Raw genomic sequence first — 19,470 nt, 5'->3', positions numbered from 1 at the left:
TATTTGTAAATTGCTTTGGGTAGAATTGTCATTTTCACAATGTTGAGTCTGCCTATCCATGAGCATGGTATGTTTTTCCATTTATGTAGATCCCTTTGGGAAACCCAACTGATTTTTGTTTATTGACCTTGTACCTTGCAACTTTGCTAAGTTCCTCTACTAGCTCTCAAAATTTTCTTCTGGATTATTTGAATTTTCTATGTATAGGATCATATCATCTGCGAATACAGATTTTATTTCTTTTCCAATCTGGATACCTTTCATTTCTTTTTCTTGTCTTATTGCTGTAGCTAGGACTTCTAAAATGATATTGAATAGAAGTGATGAGAGCGGGCACCCCTGCCTTATTCCTTATTTCAAAGGAAAGCTCTTTGTCTTTCTCCATTAAGTATAATGTTGCTGTTGGCTTTTCATATATGCCCTGAATCACACTGAGGAATTTCCCTTCTGTTACAGTCTTCTTTAGGGTTTCCATCAAGACAGGCGTTGGATTTTATCAAATGCTTTTTCTGCATCCATAGAGATGTGGTTCTTTTCCTTTGGTCTATTGATGTGTATTATATTGATTTATTTTCTAATGTTGAACCATCTCTGCATTCCTAGAATAAAGCCTACTTGGTCATGGTGTATGACTCTTTTAATATGCTGTTGGATTCTGTTTGCTAGTATTTTGTTGAGAATTTTTGCATCTATATTCATAAGAGATATTGGCCTGTCATTTTCTTGTGGTGTCTTTATCAGGTTTTGATTAGCAGGGTTATATTTGCTTCATAGAATGAATTAGAGAGTAGTCCTTCCTACTCTATCTTTTGGAAGAATTTAAGTAATATTGGTGTCAATTCTTCACTAAATGTTTGGTAGAATTCCCCACTGAAGCCAGGACTTTTTTTTGTTGGGAGAGTTTTGATCACTGATTTGATCTTTTCACTTGTTATGGGTCTGTTGAGACTTTCTGTTTCCTGTTGAGTCAGTTTGGGTAGGTTGTATGCTTCTAAGAATATGTCCATTTCATCTAGGATATCCAGTTTTTTGCCCACAGTTGTTCATAATATTCTGTCATAATTCTGTTTATTTCTGTTGGGTCAGTTGTAATGTCCCCTCTTCCATTTCTTATTTTGGTTATTTTCATCTGTTTTTCTTTGCAGTCTAGCTAAAAGTTTGTCAGTTTTATTGATCTTTTCGAAGAATCAGTTTCTGATTTGATTGATTCTCTATTGTTTTTCAGTTTCCTGTTTTATTCTACTCTGATCTTTGTTATTTCCTTTCTTCTGGTAGATTTAGGCTTAATTTGCTCTTCTCTTTCTAGTTCCTGGAATTGTTGTGTTAGGTTGTTGATTTGAGATACTTTCTCTTTTTTTGTGTAGGTATTTATTACGATAAATTTTCCTCTGAGTACTGCCTTTGCTGCATCCCTGAGTTTTGGTATGTTGTGCTTTCATTTTCACTTGTTTCTAAGAAATTTGTAATTTCTCCTTTGATTTCTCACTTAACCCATTGGTAGTTTAATAAGAGTATGTTGTTTAATTTATGTATGTTTGAGGGTTTTTTTTTTTTTCCTGTTATTGATTTCTAGCTCACTCCATTGTGGTCAGAGAAAATACTTTGTATGATTTCAATCTTTTTAAATTTATCAAGACTTGCTTTGTGACCTAAATGTGGTCTATCCTGGAGAATGATTCATATACACTGGATTAGAATGTATATTGGGCTATTGTTGTTGGGTGGACTGTTCTATATATGTCTGTTAAGTCTAATTGGTTTAGAGTGTCATTCAGGTCCTCTGTTTCCTTGTTGGTTTTCTTTCTAGATGTTCTTTCCAATATTGGAAGTGGTATATTGAAGTCTCCAACTATTATTGTAGTGCTATCTATTTTTCCCTTTAATTCTGTCAGTATTTGCTTTATATATTTAGGTGCTCTGATGTTGGGGTATATATATTTATGATTGTTAAATCTTCTTGATTAATTGACCCTTTTATCACTACATAATGTCCATCTTTATCTCTTCTAACAGATTTTGACTTAAAGTCTACTTCATCTGATATTAAGATTGCCACCCAGCTCTCTTTTGGTTGTTGTTTGCATGGAATATTTTTTTCCATCCTTTCCCTTTCAACCAATTTGTGTCCTTGGGTCTAAGGTGTGTCTGTTGTAAACAGCATATAGTTGGATCATGTTTTTTTATCCATTCTGCCACTCTCTGCCTTTTGATTGAAGCATTTAGTCCATTTAGATTCACTGTAGTTACTGATAAGAAGTAACTTATTTCTGTCATTTATTTGTTTTTTATGTGTCTTAAGCCTTCTTTGTCTTTGTCCTTGACTACTGCTTGCTTTTGTGTTCTGTTGGTTTTTTTGTAGTGAACCATTTTGATTCCCTTCTCCTTTCCTTTTGTGCATGTTTTTTAGATGTTTTATTAGTGGTTACTGTGAATATTACATTTAACAGCATTTATTTATAACATTCTAGGGCAAGGTGGTACCATCTTAACTTCAGTAACATAGAAGTTCTATATCTGTACCATTCCTCTTTATTTTTGTTGTTATCACTAATTATATCTTTATATTTCATGTGCCATGTAACATAATTTTATCCTTGCTTTTTATACATTTGCTAAGAAACTTGAAGGACAACACAATAAGAATTATGAAGCGTGAATACCTTATTACTAGCCTTTATACTTGTCCATAAGAGCTCTACTGCTAACCAAAAGGTTGACAGTTCAAATGCACTAGCCACTCCTTGGAAACCCTATGGGGTAGTTCTACTCTGTCGTATAGGGTTGCTATGAGTCAGGATCAACTCAGCAGCAATGGGTTTGGTTTTTTGTTTTTTTATACTTGTCCATGCACTTCCCTTTGTAAGGATCTTTCTTTTTTATACTTAGCTTTGAATTACTTTCTAGTGTCTTTTCTCTTCCATCTGCAGAACGCCCATGAGTATTTTTTGTAGGGCTGGTCTGGTGGATATGGACTCTCTCAGCTTCTGTTTATCTGGGAATGTTTTAATTTCACCCTGATTCTTGAAGGATAGTTTCGCTGGGTATAGTATTCTTGGTTGACAGTTTTTTTTTTTTTTTCCTTTTCCTTTAGGATTTTAAATATATCATTCCATTGCCTTCTGGCCTCCAATGTTTCTGAGCCAAAATCAACACTTAGTCTTATTGGGGATCCTTTGTATATGACTGTTTGCTTCTCTCTCACTGCTTTCAGGTTCTCTCTTTATCTTTACTTTTTGAGAGCCTAACAATGATGTGTCTTGGTGTAGATCTCTTTGGGTTTATCCTGCTAGGGATTCTTTGACCTTCTTGGATTTGTAGATTCATGTCCTTCATTAGATTGGGGAAATTTTTTGTCATTGTTTCTTCAGATATTGTTTCTGTCCCTTTCTTTCTCTCTCATCTCCTTCTGGAATTCCCATTATGCATATATTAGGTCTTTTGTTGTTGCCCCATAATTCCATTAAACTGTGCACAGTGTTCTTGAGCTTCTGTTCTTGTTGCTCTTCAGCTTCTGTAATTTTAACTGTCTTATTTTCTAATTCACTGGTTTCTTTCTTCTGCCTAATTAATCTGTTGGTAAGTCCTTCTCTTGTGTTTCTCGTTTCAATTATTTCCCCTTTCAGTTGCAGTATCTTTTTTTTTAGATCCTCATTTTGTTCTTACATTGTTTTCCTTATTTCTTTTAGTTCTTTGTCTATATTTTCCCTTAGGTTTTAATTATGTTTAACATTGTTATATTATATTTCTTCCATTTTTTTCATGATTTGGTCATCCCCAGATTCACTTTTATTCCCTTAGTCATGTTCATTTGGATGGATCACTGTTTCTCTGTTCTTTGTGTGTCTTGTGATTTTTTGATGGGGCATTGGAATTTTTGAGGGTGTTAACTTTCTCAGTTCTCCCTAGTATTTGGTGGTTTTGCCAGCACTTCTTTCTGCGAAAAACCATTAGGTGGGCAAAGCCTTTAGCCTTTGCTTACCATTTCCTCTCCCTCTCGGTGATAGCTCCTTTTCTCTTCCTGGTTTAATTAGGATTTGAAGTTCCACATCTCGGTTTTTAACTTTCAGTCTCTTCCAAACAAATCAGAAAACACACTGTGATCAATCCAGCCATCAGCCGGCACTGCTAGATGTTGTGTTCTCAGGCTAGATGTTGTGTTCTAATCAATCTGTTCATCAGAGGGCTCAGTCCTCTCTCTCTGGTTATTACTTCCTTCCCTTCTGTTTCTGCGGCCACATTTTCAGTCAGACAACCAATACCCAGCAAACCCTCTTTGGGGCTGGGTGTTACCTTCTGTTTTTGCCCGAGCCTTCCTTCCCTGTCTGTGGGGGCTGCCTCTATTTTAGCTGGCTTTCAGGGGAAGCACAAGCAGACTTTCCTCTGTTTCAGGAGGAGGAAGGGCTGACACTCCCCAGAAGAACCTCCAAGAGATCTGTGTTGTTTTCCAAGCCCCAGTGCCCCTGTGGTGGTTTGGGGGGGGCAGTCTCCTCTTAGGTGACCCTCCTCCTGGCTCCACTGCAGGGGACCTTCTGTAGGAGTTCATATCAGTCCAGCAGCCGACAGTTACTGGGTTAGGGAGGGATTGTCATGCTCCAAGTGGACCCCCAGGGAGGTCTGCCTTGTCGCTATCAGAGCCCACCCCATAGTATGTTGGCTGTGGGTGTAGCTTCCACTCAAGATGCCTGCTTCCTAGCACACATCAGCCTCAGACAGCAGTCCTCAGTGCCAACCGGAAGTAGGGGTAGACTAACCCAAACTGACCCCCAGGGAGATTTGTCCTGTTGGTTTCAGAGGCCTGAGCTATGGGGTGCCCAGAGAGGCAGGTAGAGTGCTGATTATGGGAGCCGACTCCAGTCCAGGAACCTTGTGTTGCAATTCACAGCAGGCTTGTAGCTGACAGTCTCCAGGTGGAGGAGCTGCTGGCACATTCCAAACGTACCCCCAGGAAGGTCTGCCTTGTTGATTTTAGAGCAGAAGCTTGGATTCCTCTCTCTTTGTACAGGCAGAGGGTGTAACATTTAGGGAAACAGGCTCTTTTTCTGGGGCACTTCCCCAGTTCACAGCAGCTGACAACCTGCATGGCTGTGAGGAGGGGCAGGGATGGTGGGAGAAGTGGTTTTACTACCGTATGTGACTTGTTGACTCGTTGATTTCTTGCCTGTCCGCATTTCCCCAATGCTTTCCTCTCCTCCCTGATTCAGAGTCCCTCAAAGCTGAGTATCATTTCCTTGTTGTATTTCTTGTTGTATTTGTGGGGGAGAGTTGGAACAATGGTCTGTGTACACTGCCATCTTCCCAGAATAACTCCACAAAACAGGTTTTTAAGATGAACTCTTCTAAAACTTTGTTCTAATGTTGGTTTCTAATAGCCATGAGTTGAGCATGTTCTGTAGCTTTTTGTACCCTAAGGATTCATGATGTCTAAGTCCAGTCGCCCTCCAGGGCTGAGTCCATGGGAAGCCTTGCAGAACTCCTGGCTAATTGGTGTCAGAGTCAGCCCTGGGACCTGGGCCTTGTGGCCCTATGTGGCCCTGCTGATGGATAGGAGGGAAGCCAGGAGACACCTTGGCTGGCAGTGCAGTTTGGAGTCTGAGTTTAGGCTCCACCTCTGGGGACCCGATGACCCTGGACCAGCTGCTTTACTTCTCCTGAGCTTTGGTTTCCTCACCTAGAGAGTGGGGCAGGAAGGAAGGCTCTGATGAGGGTGGACACGGGGAATTCTATCTCACTGGTGGGGAGGAGAGGAGCTGAGCAAGTCTGTGGGGGGAGGCCTGGGTTTGTCGGGAGTGTAGGAGGTGGGGGCTGGGCAGCAGGCATACCAGTGGCCTCTGGTGAGTGGGCCTGTTCCTGGGATGCTGCCCAGTGTGCTCCGGGGGCCATGGGCTCAGGCTGACTGCCTGGCTCTGGGACCAGGTGGCGTAGGAGGCAAGGGAGGGCTTGACCCAGCACTGCTGTAGATGGCAGTGCCCAGAAGGGCCAGAAGTCCCTGGGACCAGCACTACATGGGAGACAGTACCCAGGAGGGTGGAATGCCGCCTAGGACCAGTGCTGTGCGGGGGCGGGGGGGCAGTGCCCAGGAGGGCCAGTGAGAAGGTTGTGGCCAGAGAGGAAGTCTGAGGGTCCTGCCTGTGAGCAGCCACAGCTGGGTGGAAGGTGGCCTGTGGGTTGGCCAGGATGCCGAGGCTGAGTGGAGCTCACCAGTGTTCCTGAGCTCAGTGGCTATGTAGGAAGCCCCTGGCCAGTCCCTTCCCTGCCTATCTGGGCCTTGTGGGCCCTGGGAGTCCCTGACGCCTGTGTGCTCACCTGCCTGCTTCTCTTCTCATTCCAGCTGCTCAGTTGGGAAGGAAGGTGGCTGTGGCTGATTATGTGGACCCTTCCCCCCGAGGTAGGCAGCCCGACGGGAGTGGGTGGCCTGAGGGTGATGGGGTGGGGGAGAGGGGGACTGGGTCATATACAAAGGGTGGCTGACACATTCATCCCCAGAGACTCCAAAGGGTGTCCTGCTTCATGTGTAAGCTGCCATTATTTTAAAGCTTCTTCAGTATTCTGATTTTTCAGACTACTCTGAATATAGTTATAGAGAGCAAATTTGTGTGGCAAGGTTCTCTGGTTTGGGTTTGAGTTACAACAACTTGAGAGAATTCCAAACAAGTGTAGAAGCCTGGGCAAGCCCCTCGGAGTTCCGGCACTCTTGCTTCCTGCCAGTCACTGGCTGTGGCTGTCTGACAGCCTGCCTAACTTTGCAATGTGTTCTTCCATGTCCAGGTACCAGGTGGGGCCTTGGCGGCACCTGTGTCAATGTTGGCTGCATCCCCAAGAAGTTGATGCACCAGGCAGCCCTACTGGGGGGCCTGATCCGAGATGCCCAACACTATGGCTGGGAGGTGACTCACCCCATCCCACACAACTGGTGAGGAGTGGGTGCTGGGTGTTTTCAGTTCAATTCTGCTACTTGTAGGCTGTGTGAGAGATTTGCTCATCACGTTAATCTTCATGAGGAGCTTGCTGTGGGATGGGGTTCTTAGCTGGGAGTGACTCTGTCCCCCTGGACATTGTCTGGAGACATTTTTGGTTGTCACAGCCTGGGGAGAGGGGGAGGGTGCTGTGTCTACAAGGTAGAGGCCAGGGATGCTGATAAGCATTCTCCCGTGCACAGGACAGCCCCAACCACCAAGAACTGCCCAACCCCAGTGCCAGTATTGTGGCAGTGGGGAAGCCTGCTCTAGGGTCTGGTCTTCCAGGGAGAGGGTGGCAGCAGGTGGGTGGCACTGTGACTCTGCTCAGAGTCTACCACAAACCTGGCTCAGCTGTCACACTGGCCTCAGGAGCTGCCACAGGCCAGCCCTTTGGTGGTGTGCAGATGGGGCTGGTGACAGGAATGCGTAACGCTTCAGGACACAGAGCTGGTTGCTTCTTGCTGGTTGTGGGCCAAAGCTCATCATTGTCAGAAAACCGGGCCCTGATTAGGGACAGTAGCGGTGACACTTTAGGGTGGACATCATACTTCTACTACCTTTAAAAATACGTTCGTTTTTTGATATTTGCATCTAATAGTTTTTTATGGAAGGAGCCCTGGTGGCACAATAGTTCAGCACTCGGATACTAACCAAAAGGTTGGTAGTTAGAACCTACCCAGCTGTTCCACAGGAGAAAGACCTGGCAATCTGCTTCCGTACAGATTACAGCCTAGAAAACCCTGTGGGGCAGTTCTAGTTTGTCACATGGGGTCGCCATGAGTTGGAATCAACTCAGCGGCACCTGACAACGAAGTTGTTATGGATGTCTGCGGTTAATACTTCTGTTGTGACTTTTAATATTTTATGTTGTGTGTTATCAGGAGGAAGATGGCAGAAGCTGTTCAGAACCATGTCAAATCCTTGAACTGGGGACACCGAGTCCAGCTGCAGGACAGGTACAAATGCTTGTGTGCACCTCTCCTGCCCCTGGAAGCGCAGCCTCTGAGGGGCAGATGACTTTTCAGGCCTCTGGTTGTTTTGTGCCTGTGACAAACCCTTAGTGAGCATCTGCATGGAGCACGCCCTAGACAGGCTCTGGGGCTCGGCAGTGAGGTGACGAGGGGTCCCTGCTCTCAGGTAGGGACGCAGACAGGAGCTGGTGGGAGAGCGCTGGGTGCATGAAAGGCCTTTCTGCTGAGCAAGTGCAAATGTCAGGAGCCTGGGCAGAGAGGACAGGTACCTGAGGAGTGTGTTGGAGGAACGACCCAGAGGTCGGGGCTGCCCTGAGGGGTGAGGCATGGTCGGGCTGTGCTGAGGGGTGAGGCATGATCGGGCTGTGCTGAGGGGTGAGGCATGGTCGGGCTGGGCTGGGGAGGCCCAGAGCAGTGGCTGGGCTCAGGGGACCCAGGGGCCATCATGGGGGCCCAGCTCTTTCCTCCAGGTGGGCAGCCTTTCCCTGGCCAGGGCCAGCCCACAGTTACATGAAAGGCACCTGGCAAGCCCATGTGACTGGCAGCAAAGAGGAAGCCCCAGGCACTGTCCCTGAACCACAAACCTCACATCCCACTTTATGGCTTCTGGCTTCCCTGGGGCCCCATGCCCAGGCTGGGGACACTGCATCTCCAGAGGCCTGGAACCATAAGACCCTGTCAACCCCTTGGGGTTCTGTGGCCCAAATGCCGATGCATCCTCCTAGTTTTTAGCCTACCCCCTGCCTAGGAGCCGCTGTCCAGGGAGGTGCCAGCCCTGGCGTTTGGCTCTGCACAGCTTTGCTCCTGGTGGTGGTAGCTCTGCCCTGTGCCCCATGCGTTGCCGAGGGAGACAGTGGTCCGTCAGAGGTCTGGTGGCCCTCACCTGTGTGCAGTGTGCTCAGCCCATGGAATCTTCTTGGTGCTCTGCAGTCAGCAGCTGAGAAGAGGCTGAGTCAGAGGAGCGGCCTCTTGCTGCAGCCCTCGCTTCCTGAGCCGCCTTCGCTGGGGCTAAGCTGCACGGTGCTGACTGGGAGTCTCTGTTTCCTCCTCTGGGTGGGCTCTGGGCCCCTGGGCACAGTCAGTCTCATGTGGTTCCCTGGAGGTGTTGGCTCTGGCAGGCCCAGGAGAGAGCCACCCTTCCTCCTTGTGCTGGGCCCTGTAGGAGGCCCGTGCAGGATGTCATGTCGGGTCACACAACTTTTACTTCGAGGGCGATGAAGTGGCAGCATTCCATAGCAGATTTACTTGGCTCAGGAACAAGGGGGGATGCAAGGCTGTAAGTGGGGAGGGCAACAGGCTCCGGGTAATGCTGCATTGAGCCACCGAGAGCACATCCCAGCAGTGTAGTCGTGGTCATTTGACGGTGTTGGGTGCACAGACCCTGGGTGCTCACAGTCCTGTCACACACAATCACCTGCCCTCACAGTGCCCCTGAAAGCAGAGGGTAGATGCCTACCTGGTGGGAAGCTGGTCACTTGGGCAGCAGGTAACTGGGTGTGCTGGGCCTTTGTTCCCTAGTGGACTGTACCCTCAGTGGTGGCCTCGCCACCTTTCCTGTTAGATACGAGGCTGCACCTGGGCTCTCAGGACTGTGGCTCTGCCTTGGTGCTTGTGGTCCTCGTGTCCCAGGGAGCTCTGGGGGACATGGGTGAAGTGCCGCACCTTCCCCTCCACACTTTCCAGTGTGGTTCTCCACACGCCTCTTGCCCCACCTGAGCCATAGTGGTGGGCGGTAGGCTGGCAGCTCACCTTCCAGCATCTGAACTGTGCTGCCTGTTTACTCTGCTCAGAGGAGAATCTTATTTTTATTTTGCAGAAAAGTTGACTACTTTAACATCAAAGCCAGCTTTGTCAATGAGCACACAGTGTGTGGCGTCACAAAAGGTGGGAAGGAGGTGAGTGCCTGATGCGCAGAGCATGTGCCTCGGACCATGCTGCGGCCGTGCTAACGCTGCTCCAGCCTTTGCAGCTTCCGAGCTTCCTCAGCTGTTGGAATTAGAGACAGATTTCTTTAAAAACAGAGTAACCAGCTCGTGTGTGATGCTGAGTGGGATCCCTGGGTGGCAGAAACGGTTAAGCACCTGACTTGACTACTAGCCGCAAGGTTGGTGGTTTGAACCCACCCAGAGGTGCCGCAGAAGTCATGCCTGGCAATCTGCTTCTGAGAGGTCACAGGTTTGAAAACCCTATGGAGCAGTTCTACTCTGTACACATGGGATCGCCATGAGTCGGGATCGACTCAACAGCAACTAACAACAATAGCAACAGTAACAATGTATAATGCTCACCATGCCAGGCTGCCCTGCTATGTGGTGTGAGGGGGCAGGCAAATCATGCCGTCATTGCAGGGTTTTGTGGGGATTAGAGGAGGTGCCCGCCGGTGCTTTGTAAACTGTGAAGTGCTTAGAGTAAGATGTTTCTCCACCCTCTTCTGCCTGTCCACCTCCCATTCAGCTGACCCTTGAGCAGTATGCTAGTACTGTGGGACCTCTGCTGCTGGCCGGAGGGTCCACACTGCAGGGCAGGGACCTGCTGCCCAGGACACCTCCGGACACCTGAGCACCTCAGATGGGTGACCACAGTATACCTGTTTGACCCATAGCTTTCTTTGGTTATTCTTAGACTCTGCTTTCAGCTGATCACATCGTCATCGCTACTGGAGGACGGCCAAAGTACCCCATGCATGTGAGTGTCCCCCAAAACAATGTCATCTGGCACCACCGAGCACGTTTGTGGTCTCTGGGCTCACCTGGTACACAGTGCTTATGATTCCCTTTATTGCGCTGTAACTCACATACCATAAAATTCACCCTTCTAAACTGTACAATTCGGTGGCTTTTAGTAGAGTCATTGTGTTTTACAGCCATCAGTCACCACTATTTCCAGGATATTTGCATCACCCTGAAAAGAAACCCTATACCCATTAGTAGTCACTCCTCATTCCCTCTTCCCTCCAGGCCCTGGTAATCCGTAATCTACTTTCTGTCTCTATAGATTTGCCTCTTCTGGACATTTCATACGTAGAATAAATACAATATGTGGTCTTTTGTATCTGGATTCTTTAACTTAGCATGTTTTCCAGGTTCTTTCATGTCATAGCATGTATCAAGACTTTATTCCTTTTTATGGCTGAATAATATTTCATTGTATGGGTATTCCACATGTTATTTATCCATCGTTCAGTTAATGGACATTTGCGTTGTTTCCACATTTTAGCTGTTATAAATAATGCTGCTATGAACATTCTTGTACAGCTTTTTGTGTGGACACATGTTTTCATTTCTCTTGTGTATGTTGCACTGAATCTGTAGATCACCTTGGGTAGTGGAATTGCTGGGTGTGTTTAACTTTTTGAGGAACTGCCAGGCTGTTTTCCAAAGTGGTTGCGCCATTTTATATTCCTACCGGCAAAGTATGAGGGTCCCATTTTCTCCACATTCTCACCAATGCTGTTATTTTCCTTTTTTAAAAAATTGTAGCCATCCTATATCTAACTGTGGATTTAATTTGCATTTCCTTGGTGACTAATGACACTGAATATCTTTTCATGGGCTTATTGGCCATTATATTTCATCTTGGGAGAAATGTCTCTTCAATTTTTTTGCCTATTTTTAAATTGGGTTATTTCTCTTTTTATTGTTGAGTTGTAAGTGTTCTTTACATATTCTGGATACTAGACAACAACAAAATATATATCAGGTATATGATTTGCAAATACCTCCTTCAGAGAGTTGTCTTTTCATTTTCTTTTTTTTAAAACAATTGGATTTAATTAGTAAAGTTACTGGATATATAATAAATATACAAATGTCAAGATTATTACTATATATAGTAATATATTGTGGATAATGTAATAAAAAGTAAATCCTGTTTATGATAACAGGTTTACATACAACATGTAGGAATTCTGTTAGCTATTCTATTATTTCCTGATCTGCTTACTATGCTTTTTTTTTTTATTGTGGTAAATATGTACGTAACAAATATTTGCCATTTCAACAATCTTCACTTGTACAATTTAGTGACATTAATTGTATTCATCATGTTGTGCAACCATCACTGTTACTCGTTTCCAACTTTTCCCATCATCCTTAACAGAAGCTTAGTGTCTCCTAAGCAGTGAGTTCCCTTATCCTCCTTCCTCCCGCCTGCCCCTGGTAACCACTGATATAACCTTAGGTGTAGTATACATTTGCCTGTTCTAGATATTTCATGTTAGTGGAATCATACAATATTTGTCCTTTGGTGACTAACTTGTTCCACTCAGCATGTTTTTAAGGTTTGTCCATTTTGTAGTATACATCAAGACTTAATTTCTCTTTATGGCTGAGTCATATTCCATAGTATGTGTGTACCACATTTTGTTTATCCATTCATTTATTGATGGCTATTTAAGTTATTTCCATCTTTTGGGTATTGTGAATAGTGCTGCAGTGAACGTTGGTACACAAGTATCTGTTTGAATTCCTGCTTTCAATTCTTTTGGGTATTACACACATAGGAGGGGAATTACTGGATTGTATGGAGCCCTTGTGGCCAGTGGTTAAGTGCTTGACTGCTAACTGAAAGGTTGGAGGTTTGAACCCACCAGCCACTCCATCAGAGAAAGATGTGGCAGTCTGCTTCTATAAAGATTTACAACCTCCGAAACCCTGTGGGGCAATTCTTCTCTGTCTTGTAGGGTCACAATGAGTTAGAAACGACTGGATGGCAATGGGTATGGTAACTCTATATTTAACTTTTTTAGGAACCACCAGACTTTTATCCATAGTGGGTGTACTATTTTACAATCCCACCAGCAATGAATATGGGTTCCAATTTTTCCACATCCTTGCCAACACCTGTTTTCCAATTTTTAAATCATGGCCATCTTAGTGGATATGAAGTGATATCTCATTGTGGTTTTAATTTGCATTTCCCTAATGACTAATGATGTTGAGCATCTTTTCATGTGTTTGTTGGCCATTTGTGTATCTTCTCTTTTCACTTCCTTGATTAGTGTCTTTTGATGCACAAAAGTTTTTAGTTTTGATGAAGTATAATTTAAACCACTGCCTAATACAAGGTTGTGAAGATTTACCTATGTTTTCTTCTAAGATTTTTATAGTTTCAAGTCTTACATTTAATCTTTTAATCCATTTTGAATTACAATTTGTATACGGTGTGAGATAAGGGTCAAAATTCATTCTTTTGCATGTGGATATCCAGTTGTCTCAGCACCACTTGTAGAAAAGACTATTCTTTCTCCATTAAATGGCCTTGACACCCATGTGGAAAATCAATTAACCATAGATATTTGAATTTATTTCTCAATTCTGTTTCATTGATCTCCGTATATCCTATACCAGTACCAAACTGTCTTGATTATTGTAGCTTAGTAGTAAGTTTTGAAATTGGGAAGCGTGAGACTTCCCACTTCTTTTAGAAGATTGCTTTGGCTTGTTTGGGGCCCCTTGTAATTCTGTGGAGGCCTGGTGGTGCAGTGGTAAAGAGCTAAGCCTGCAAACCAAAAAAGTCAGCAGTTCAAATCTACCAGCTGCTTCTTGGAAACCCTATGGGGCAATTCTACTGTGTCCTATTGGGTCGCTTTGAGTCAGAATCGACTTGACAGCAAGAGGTTTGGTTTGTTTTTGTTTTTGTTTTTTTTGCGATTCTGTATGAATTTTAGGATCAGCTTGTCCATTTCCGTAAAAAAGGCAGTTCGAATTTTGATAGAAATTGCGTTGAATCTGTAGATCAGTTTGGGGAGTATTACCATCTTAACAATACTAAGTCTTCCAATCTGTGAACATAGGATGTCTTTCCATTTATTTAAGGCTTATTTAATTTCTTTCAACAATATTTTGTAGTTTTCAGTGTATAAATCTTGCACTTCTTTGGTACAGTTTATTCCTAAGTATTTCATTCCTTTTGATGCTTTTGTAAATAGAATTGTTTTATTAGTTTCCCTTTCAAATTGTTCATTGCTAGTGTGTAGAAATATGGCTGATTTTTGTATACTGGTCTTGTGTCCTGTAACCTTGCTGAACTAATTTATTAGCTTTAATAGTGTGTGTATTTTTTATCATTTTTTGTAGTAAGATCACATCATCTGCAAATAGAGATAGTTTTACTTCTTGCTTTCCAATCTGGATGCCATTTATGTTTGTATGTATGTACATATGTGTATATGTATGTATCTAACTACTTACTTGTTTATTTATTTATTTATTTTTTGCCTAATTGCCCTGGCTAGGACGCTCAGTATAATGTTGAATAGAAGTGGAGAGGGCAGACATTCTTGTCTTTTTCCTGATCTTAGGGGGAAGCTTTCAGTATTTGACCATTAAGTATGATGTTAGCTGTGGGTTTTTTGTAGATGCCCTTCATCAGGTTGAGGTACTTCCCTTCTATTTTCAGTTTGTTGAATGTTTTTGTCATGAAAGCGTGTTGAACTTTGTCAACTGTTTTTCTGCACCTATTGAGATGTGGAGTTTTTCCTCTTCATTCTCTTAATATGGTGTGTTACACTGATTGATTTTCATATCTTGAACCAACCTTGTATTTCTGGGATAAATCCTACTTGGTAATGGTGTATAATCCCTTTTATATGCTGCTGGATTTAGTTTGCTAGTATTTTGTTGAGGATTTTTTTTCTGTATTAACAAAGAATATTTGTCTAGTTTTCTTCTGATGTCTTTGTCTGGTTTTGATATCACGTAATACTGGCCTCATAGAATAAGTTAGAAAGTCTTTCATCCTCTTCTATTTTTTGAAAGAATTCATGAAAGATTGGTGTTAATTCTTTAAACTTCTGGTAGAATTCACTAGTAAAGCCATCTGTCTTAGTTTCTTAGTGCTGCTGTAACAGAAATACCACAATTGGGTGGCTTTAAAGAACATAAATTTATATTCTTACAATTCAGGAGGCTACAAGTCCAAAATCAAGATGTGGCTCTAGGGGGAGGTCATTTCTTGTCTATTTCAGCTTGTTGTTGTTGTTATGTGCTGTCGAGTTGGTTCCGACTCATAGCGACCCTGTGCACAACAGAGCAAAACACTGCTCAGTCCTGCGCCATCCCCACAATTGTTGTTACGCTTGAGCCCATTGTTGCATCGTCTGTGTCAGTCCATCGTGTTGAGGGTCTTACTCTTTTTCACTGACCCTCTACTTTACCAAGCTTGATGTCCTTCTCCAGGGACTGGTCCCTCCTGATAACATGTCCAAAGTATGTGAGACATAGTCTCGCCATTCTTGCTTCTAAGGAGCATTCTGGTTGTACTTCTTCCGAGATAGATTTGTTCATTCTTTTGGCAATCCATGGTATATTCAATATTCTTTGCCAGCACCACAATTCAAAGGCATTAAGTCTTTGGTCTTCCTTATTCGCTGTCCACTTTTCACATGCATATGAGGTGAATGAAAACTCCATGGCTTGAGTCAGGCACACCTTAGTCTTCAAGGTGACATCTTTGCTTTTTAACACTTTAAAGAGATCTTTTGCAGCAGATTTGCCTAATGCAATGCGTCATTTGATTTCTTGACTGCTGCTTCCATGGGTGTTGATTGTGGATCCAAGTAAAATGAAATCCTTGACAGCTTCAATCTTTCCTCCGTTTATCATGATGTTGCTTATTGGTCCAGTTGTGAGGATTTTTGTTTTCTTCATGTTGAGGTGTAATCCATACTGAAGGCTGTAGTCTTTGATCTTCATCAGCAAGTGCTCCAAGTCTTCTTCACTTCCAGCAAGCAGGGTTGTGTCATCTGCATAATGCAAGTTGTTAATGAGGCTTCCTCTAATCCTGATGCTCTGTTCGTCATATAGTCCAGCTTCTTGGGTTATTTGCTAAGCATACAGATTGAATAAGTATGGTGAAGGGATACAGCCCTCACGCACACGTTTCCTGACTTTAAGCCAGGTAGTATCCCCTTGTTCTGTTGGAATGACTGCCTCTTGATCTATGTAGAAGTTCCCCATGAGCACAATTAAGTGTTCTGGAATTCCCATTCCTTGCAATGTTATCCATATTTTGTTATGATCCACACAGTCGAATGCCTTTGCATAGTCAATTCAGCTTCTAGTAGCTGGCAATCTTTGGAGTTCCTGGGCTTATAGATTTATCTGCCTCTGTTGTCTTCAGATAGTGTCTGTATTCCCCCAGATGTACTTGTTTTTGTGTCTAATCTGCTTTTTTTGTAGCTCTGAAGTGATTAGATTTAGAACTCAACCCACTCAGGTATGATCTAATTAACATAACAAAGAAAACTTTATTCCAAAACAGGATTACATTCACAGTTACAGAGATTAGGATTCCAACACATATTTTTGGGGGACACAATTCAATTCATAACACCATCTGAGCCTGAGTTTTTATTTGTGGAAAGTTGTTTGATTACTAACTCAATCTCTTGTTGTATAGATCTGTTCAGATTTTCTATTTTTTCTTGAGTCAGTTTTGGTAGTTTGTGTCATTCTGGGAATTTGTTTATTTCATCTAGGTAATCTAATTTATTAGCATACAATTGTTAAAAATATTCCTTTAAAGCTGGTGATAGGGAACCCAAGGTTGAGTAAGGATATTGTTGATGTGTTGTGAGATTGTTAACCATTGTCATAGGGCAACATTTGTAGTAACTGTTAAATGAGAAACTATTTTGTTCTGTAAGCCTTCATCTTAAGTGAGACTAACAGCACAATTTGAAGAGTGTAGTCAATGTCACTGAACTGTGCATGTAGAAATTTTTGAAATGGTGTATCTTTGGCTATGTGTATTTTCACCAAAAAAAAAGGTTGAGAAGTTAGAAGGTTGATATGTTGTGGGGTTGTTAACCAATGTCATAAAACAACATGTGTACTACTGTTTCCTGAGAAACTATTTGTTCTGTAAGCCTTCACCTGAAGTACAATAAATAAATAAATAAAAAATAAAAAATATTTTCATTTACCCAAAAAAAAAAAAAAACTCCTTTATAATCCTTTTTATTTCTGTAAGGTCGGTAGTAATGTCCCTCTTTTGTTCCTGATTTTAGTAATTTAAGGTTTCTCTCTTTTTTTCTTGGTCAGTCTGGCTAAAGGTTTGTCAATTTTTAAAGGTATAGTATACGTATGTATATATACATACATATTTTTTTTTTTTTTTTCCCAAAGAGAAACAAGTTTTGGTTTTGTTGATTTTCTGAAAGTTTTTCCATTATCTATTTTATTTATTTCTGCTCTAATATTTATGATTTACTTCCTTCTGCTTAATTTGGATTTGGTTTGTCCTTGTTTTCTAGATTCTTAATGTAGAGGTTTAGGCTATTGATTTGAGATCTTTTTTAATTTGAATATTTGCAGTTATGATTTTCTCTCTGCTTTGCTGCACACCACAAGTTTTGTTGTGTTGTGTTTTCATTTTCATTCATCTCAAAGGATCTTCATATTTCCTTTGTGATTTCTTCTTTGATCCATTGGTTATTTAGGAGTGTGTTGTTTAATTCTGCATATTTTGGAATTTTCCAGATTCCTTCTGTTGTTGATTTCTAATTTCATTCCACTGTGGTTAGAGAACATACTTTGTATGATTTCAGTCATTTTAAATTTATTGAGACTTGTTTTATGGACTAACATATGGTTTATTCTGGAAAATGTGCCACATGCATTTGAGAAGAATGTCTATTTTCTGTTATTGAGTGGAGTATTCTATAGATGTCTACTGGGTCTAGTTGGTGTCTTCTGTTTTATGGATGATTGTCTGTCTAGTTGTTCTACCCATTATTGAAAGTGGAGCACTGAAGTCTCCAACTGTTATTGTTGTATTGTCTATTTCTCCTTTCAGTTCTGTAAGTTTTTGTTTCATGTATTTTAGTCCTCTGTTGTAAGGAGCATTTATGTTTATATTGTTATATTTACTTGATGGATTGACCCTTTTATCATTATAAAATGTCCTTCCTTGTCTCTAGTAGCAATTTTTGTCTTAAAGTCTATTTTGTGTGATGTTAGTATAGCCAGTCTTTTTGTTACTGTTCGCATGATATATCATTTTCCATCCTGTTACTTTCAAACTATTTGTGTCTTTGAATCTAAAATGAGTCTCTCTCTGGTAGACAACATATAGTTGGATCATGTTATTTTTACTCATCCTGCCAATCTCTGCCTTTTAATTGGAGATTTTAATCCATTTACATTTAATGTAATTACTGAGAAGATAAGATTTATGTTTGCCACTTTGCTGTTTGTTTTCTATATGTCTTATGGATTTTGTTGTTGTTGTTGTTCTTCAGTTTCTCCATTACTGCCTTCTTTTATGTTAAGTAGTATTTTCTAGTTTACCATTTTAATTTCCTTGTTGTTCTTTTACTATACATATTTTTAGTTATTTTCTTAGTCATTGCCCTGAGGATTTATATTAACATCTTAATTTTTAACGATCTAGTTTGAATTAAAATCAATTTAATTTCAATTGTATACCAAAACTTTGCTCCAGTATAGTTCTGTTCCCCTCACTTTATCCTGTTATTGTCACAAGTTACATCTTTATAAATTGTGTGCCCGTCAACATAGATTTATAATTATTGTTTTATGCATTTGTCTTTTAAATCAGATAGGAGAAAAAAAGAACAATTACAAACCAAAATTTACACCTATACTGCTGTTTTATATTTACCTATGTAGTTACCTTTACCGATGCTCTATATTTCTTAATGTGAACTGCAGTTATAGTCTAGTGTCCTTTCATTTCAGCCTGGGGGGCTCTCTTTAATGTTTCTTGTAGGACAGGTCTACTAGTGATGAATAATTTCAGTTTTTTGTTTATCTGGGAATTTGTTAAATTCTCCTTCATTTTTGAAAGATAGTTTTGTTGGACCTAGAATTCTTAGTTACGATTTTTTTCCTTAATCACTTTCAACATGTCATTTCACTGGTCTCTGGCCTCCATGGTTTCTGATGAAAAATCAGCTGTTAATCTTATGACATGGAAGTCATTTCTTTCTTACTGCTTTAAAGATTCTTTCTTTGTGCTTGGCTTTCAATAGTTTGGCTATGATGTGTCTGACTGTGAATCTCTTTGAGTTTATCCTACCTGGAGTTTTCAAGGTAAATACAACAGACAAGGTCAAAGTGGGTGACCATTAGTGATCCCTTCACCCAGCAGCTGTGCTCAAGTTGGGCCCACTTAAAGCGCCTGAGAGCACAGGGAGTTTCCAGTAGTGAGGAGGTTATGTCAGCTCCTTCAAGGCACTGTGCTGAGACAGACAGACAGACAGACAGACAGACAGACAGACACAGACACACACACAGACACACACACAGACACACACAGACGCACACAGACACACACACAGACACACACACAGACACAGACACACACAGACACACACAACACAGACACACACAGACACACAGACACAGACACACAGACACACACAGACGCAGACACACACAGACACACACACACAGACACACAGACACACAGACACACACACACACAGACACACACACACACACAGACACAGACACACACACACACAGACACACAGACACACACAGACACAGACACAGACACAGACACACACACACACA

At 42.1% G+C, this 19,470-nt stretch overlaps 1 protein-coding gene across 1 annotated transcript in view; it reads left to right on the top strand.

Annotated features, from left to right (window-relative positions):
- The window catches only part of TXNRD2 (thioredoxin reductase 2), an 80,674-nt gene that overhangs the window by 21,116 nt on the left and 40,088 nt on the right, over positions 1-19,470 (top strand). Inside the window, exons 3-7 of the mRNA XM_004390086.3 lie at positions 6,329-6,385; positions 6,766-6,910; positions 7,838-7,912; positions 9,744-9,822; positions 10,550-10,612. Of these exons, the coding sequence (XP_004390143.1) occupies positions 6,329-6,385; positions 6,766-6,910; positions 7,838-7,912; positions 9,744-9,822; positions 10,550-10,612 (419 nt within the window). The remainder of the gene's footprint in view (positions 1-6,328; positions 6,386-6,765; positions 6,911-7,837; positions 7,913-9,743; positions 9,823-10,549; positions 10,613-19,470) is intronic.

This window comes from Trichechus manatus, unplaced genomic scaffold (genome assembly GCF_000243295.1).
Source record: "Trichechus manatus latirostris isolate Lorelei unplaced genomic scaffold, TriManLat1.0 scaffold00282, whole genome shotgun sequence".
In the NCBI taxonomy this organism is placed as follows: Eukaryota; Metazoa; Chordata; class Mammalia; order Sirenia; family Trichechidae; genus Trichechus; species Trichechus manatus.
The sequence above is the reverse complement of the archived record's forward strand: the minus strand, read 5'-3'. Positions and strand labels throughout refer to the sequence as shown.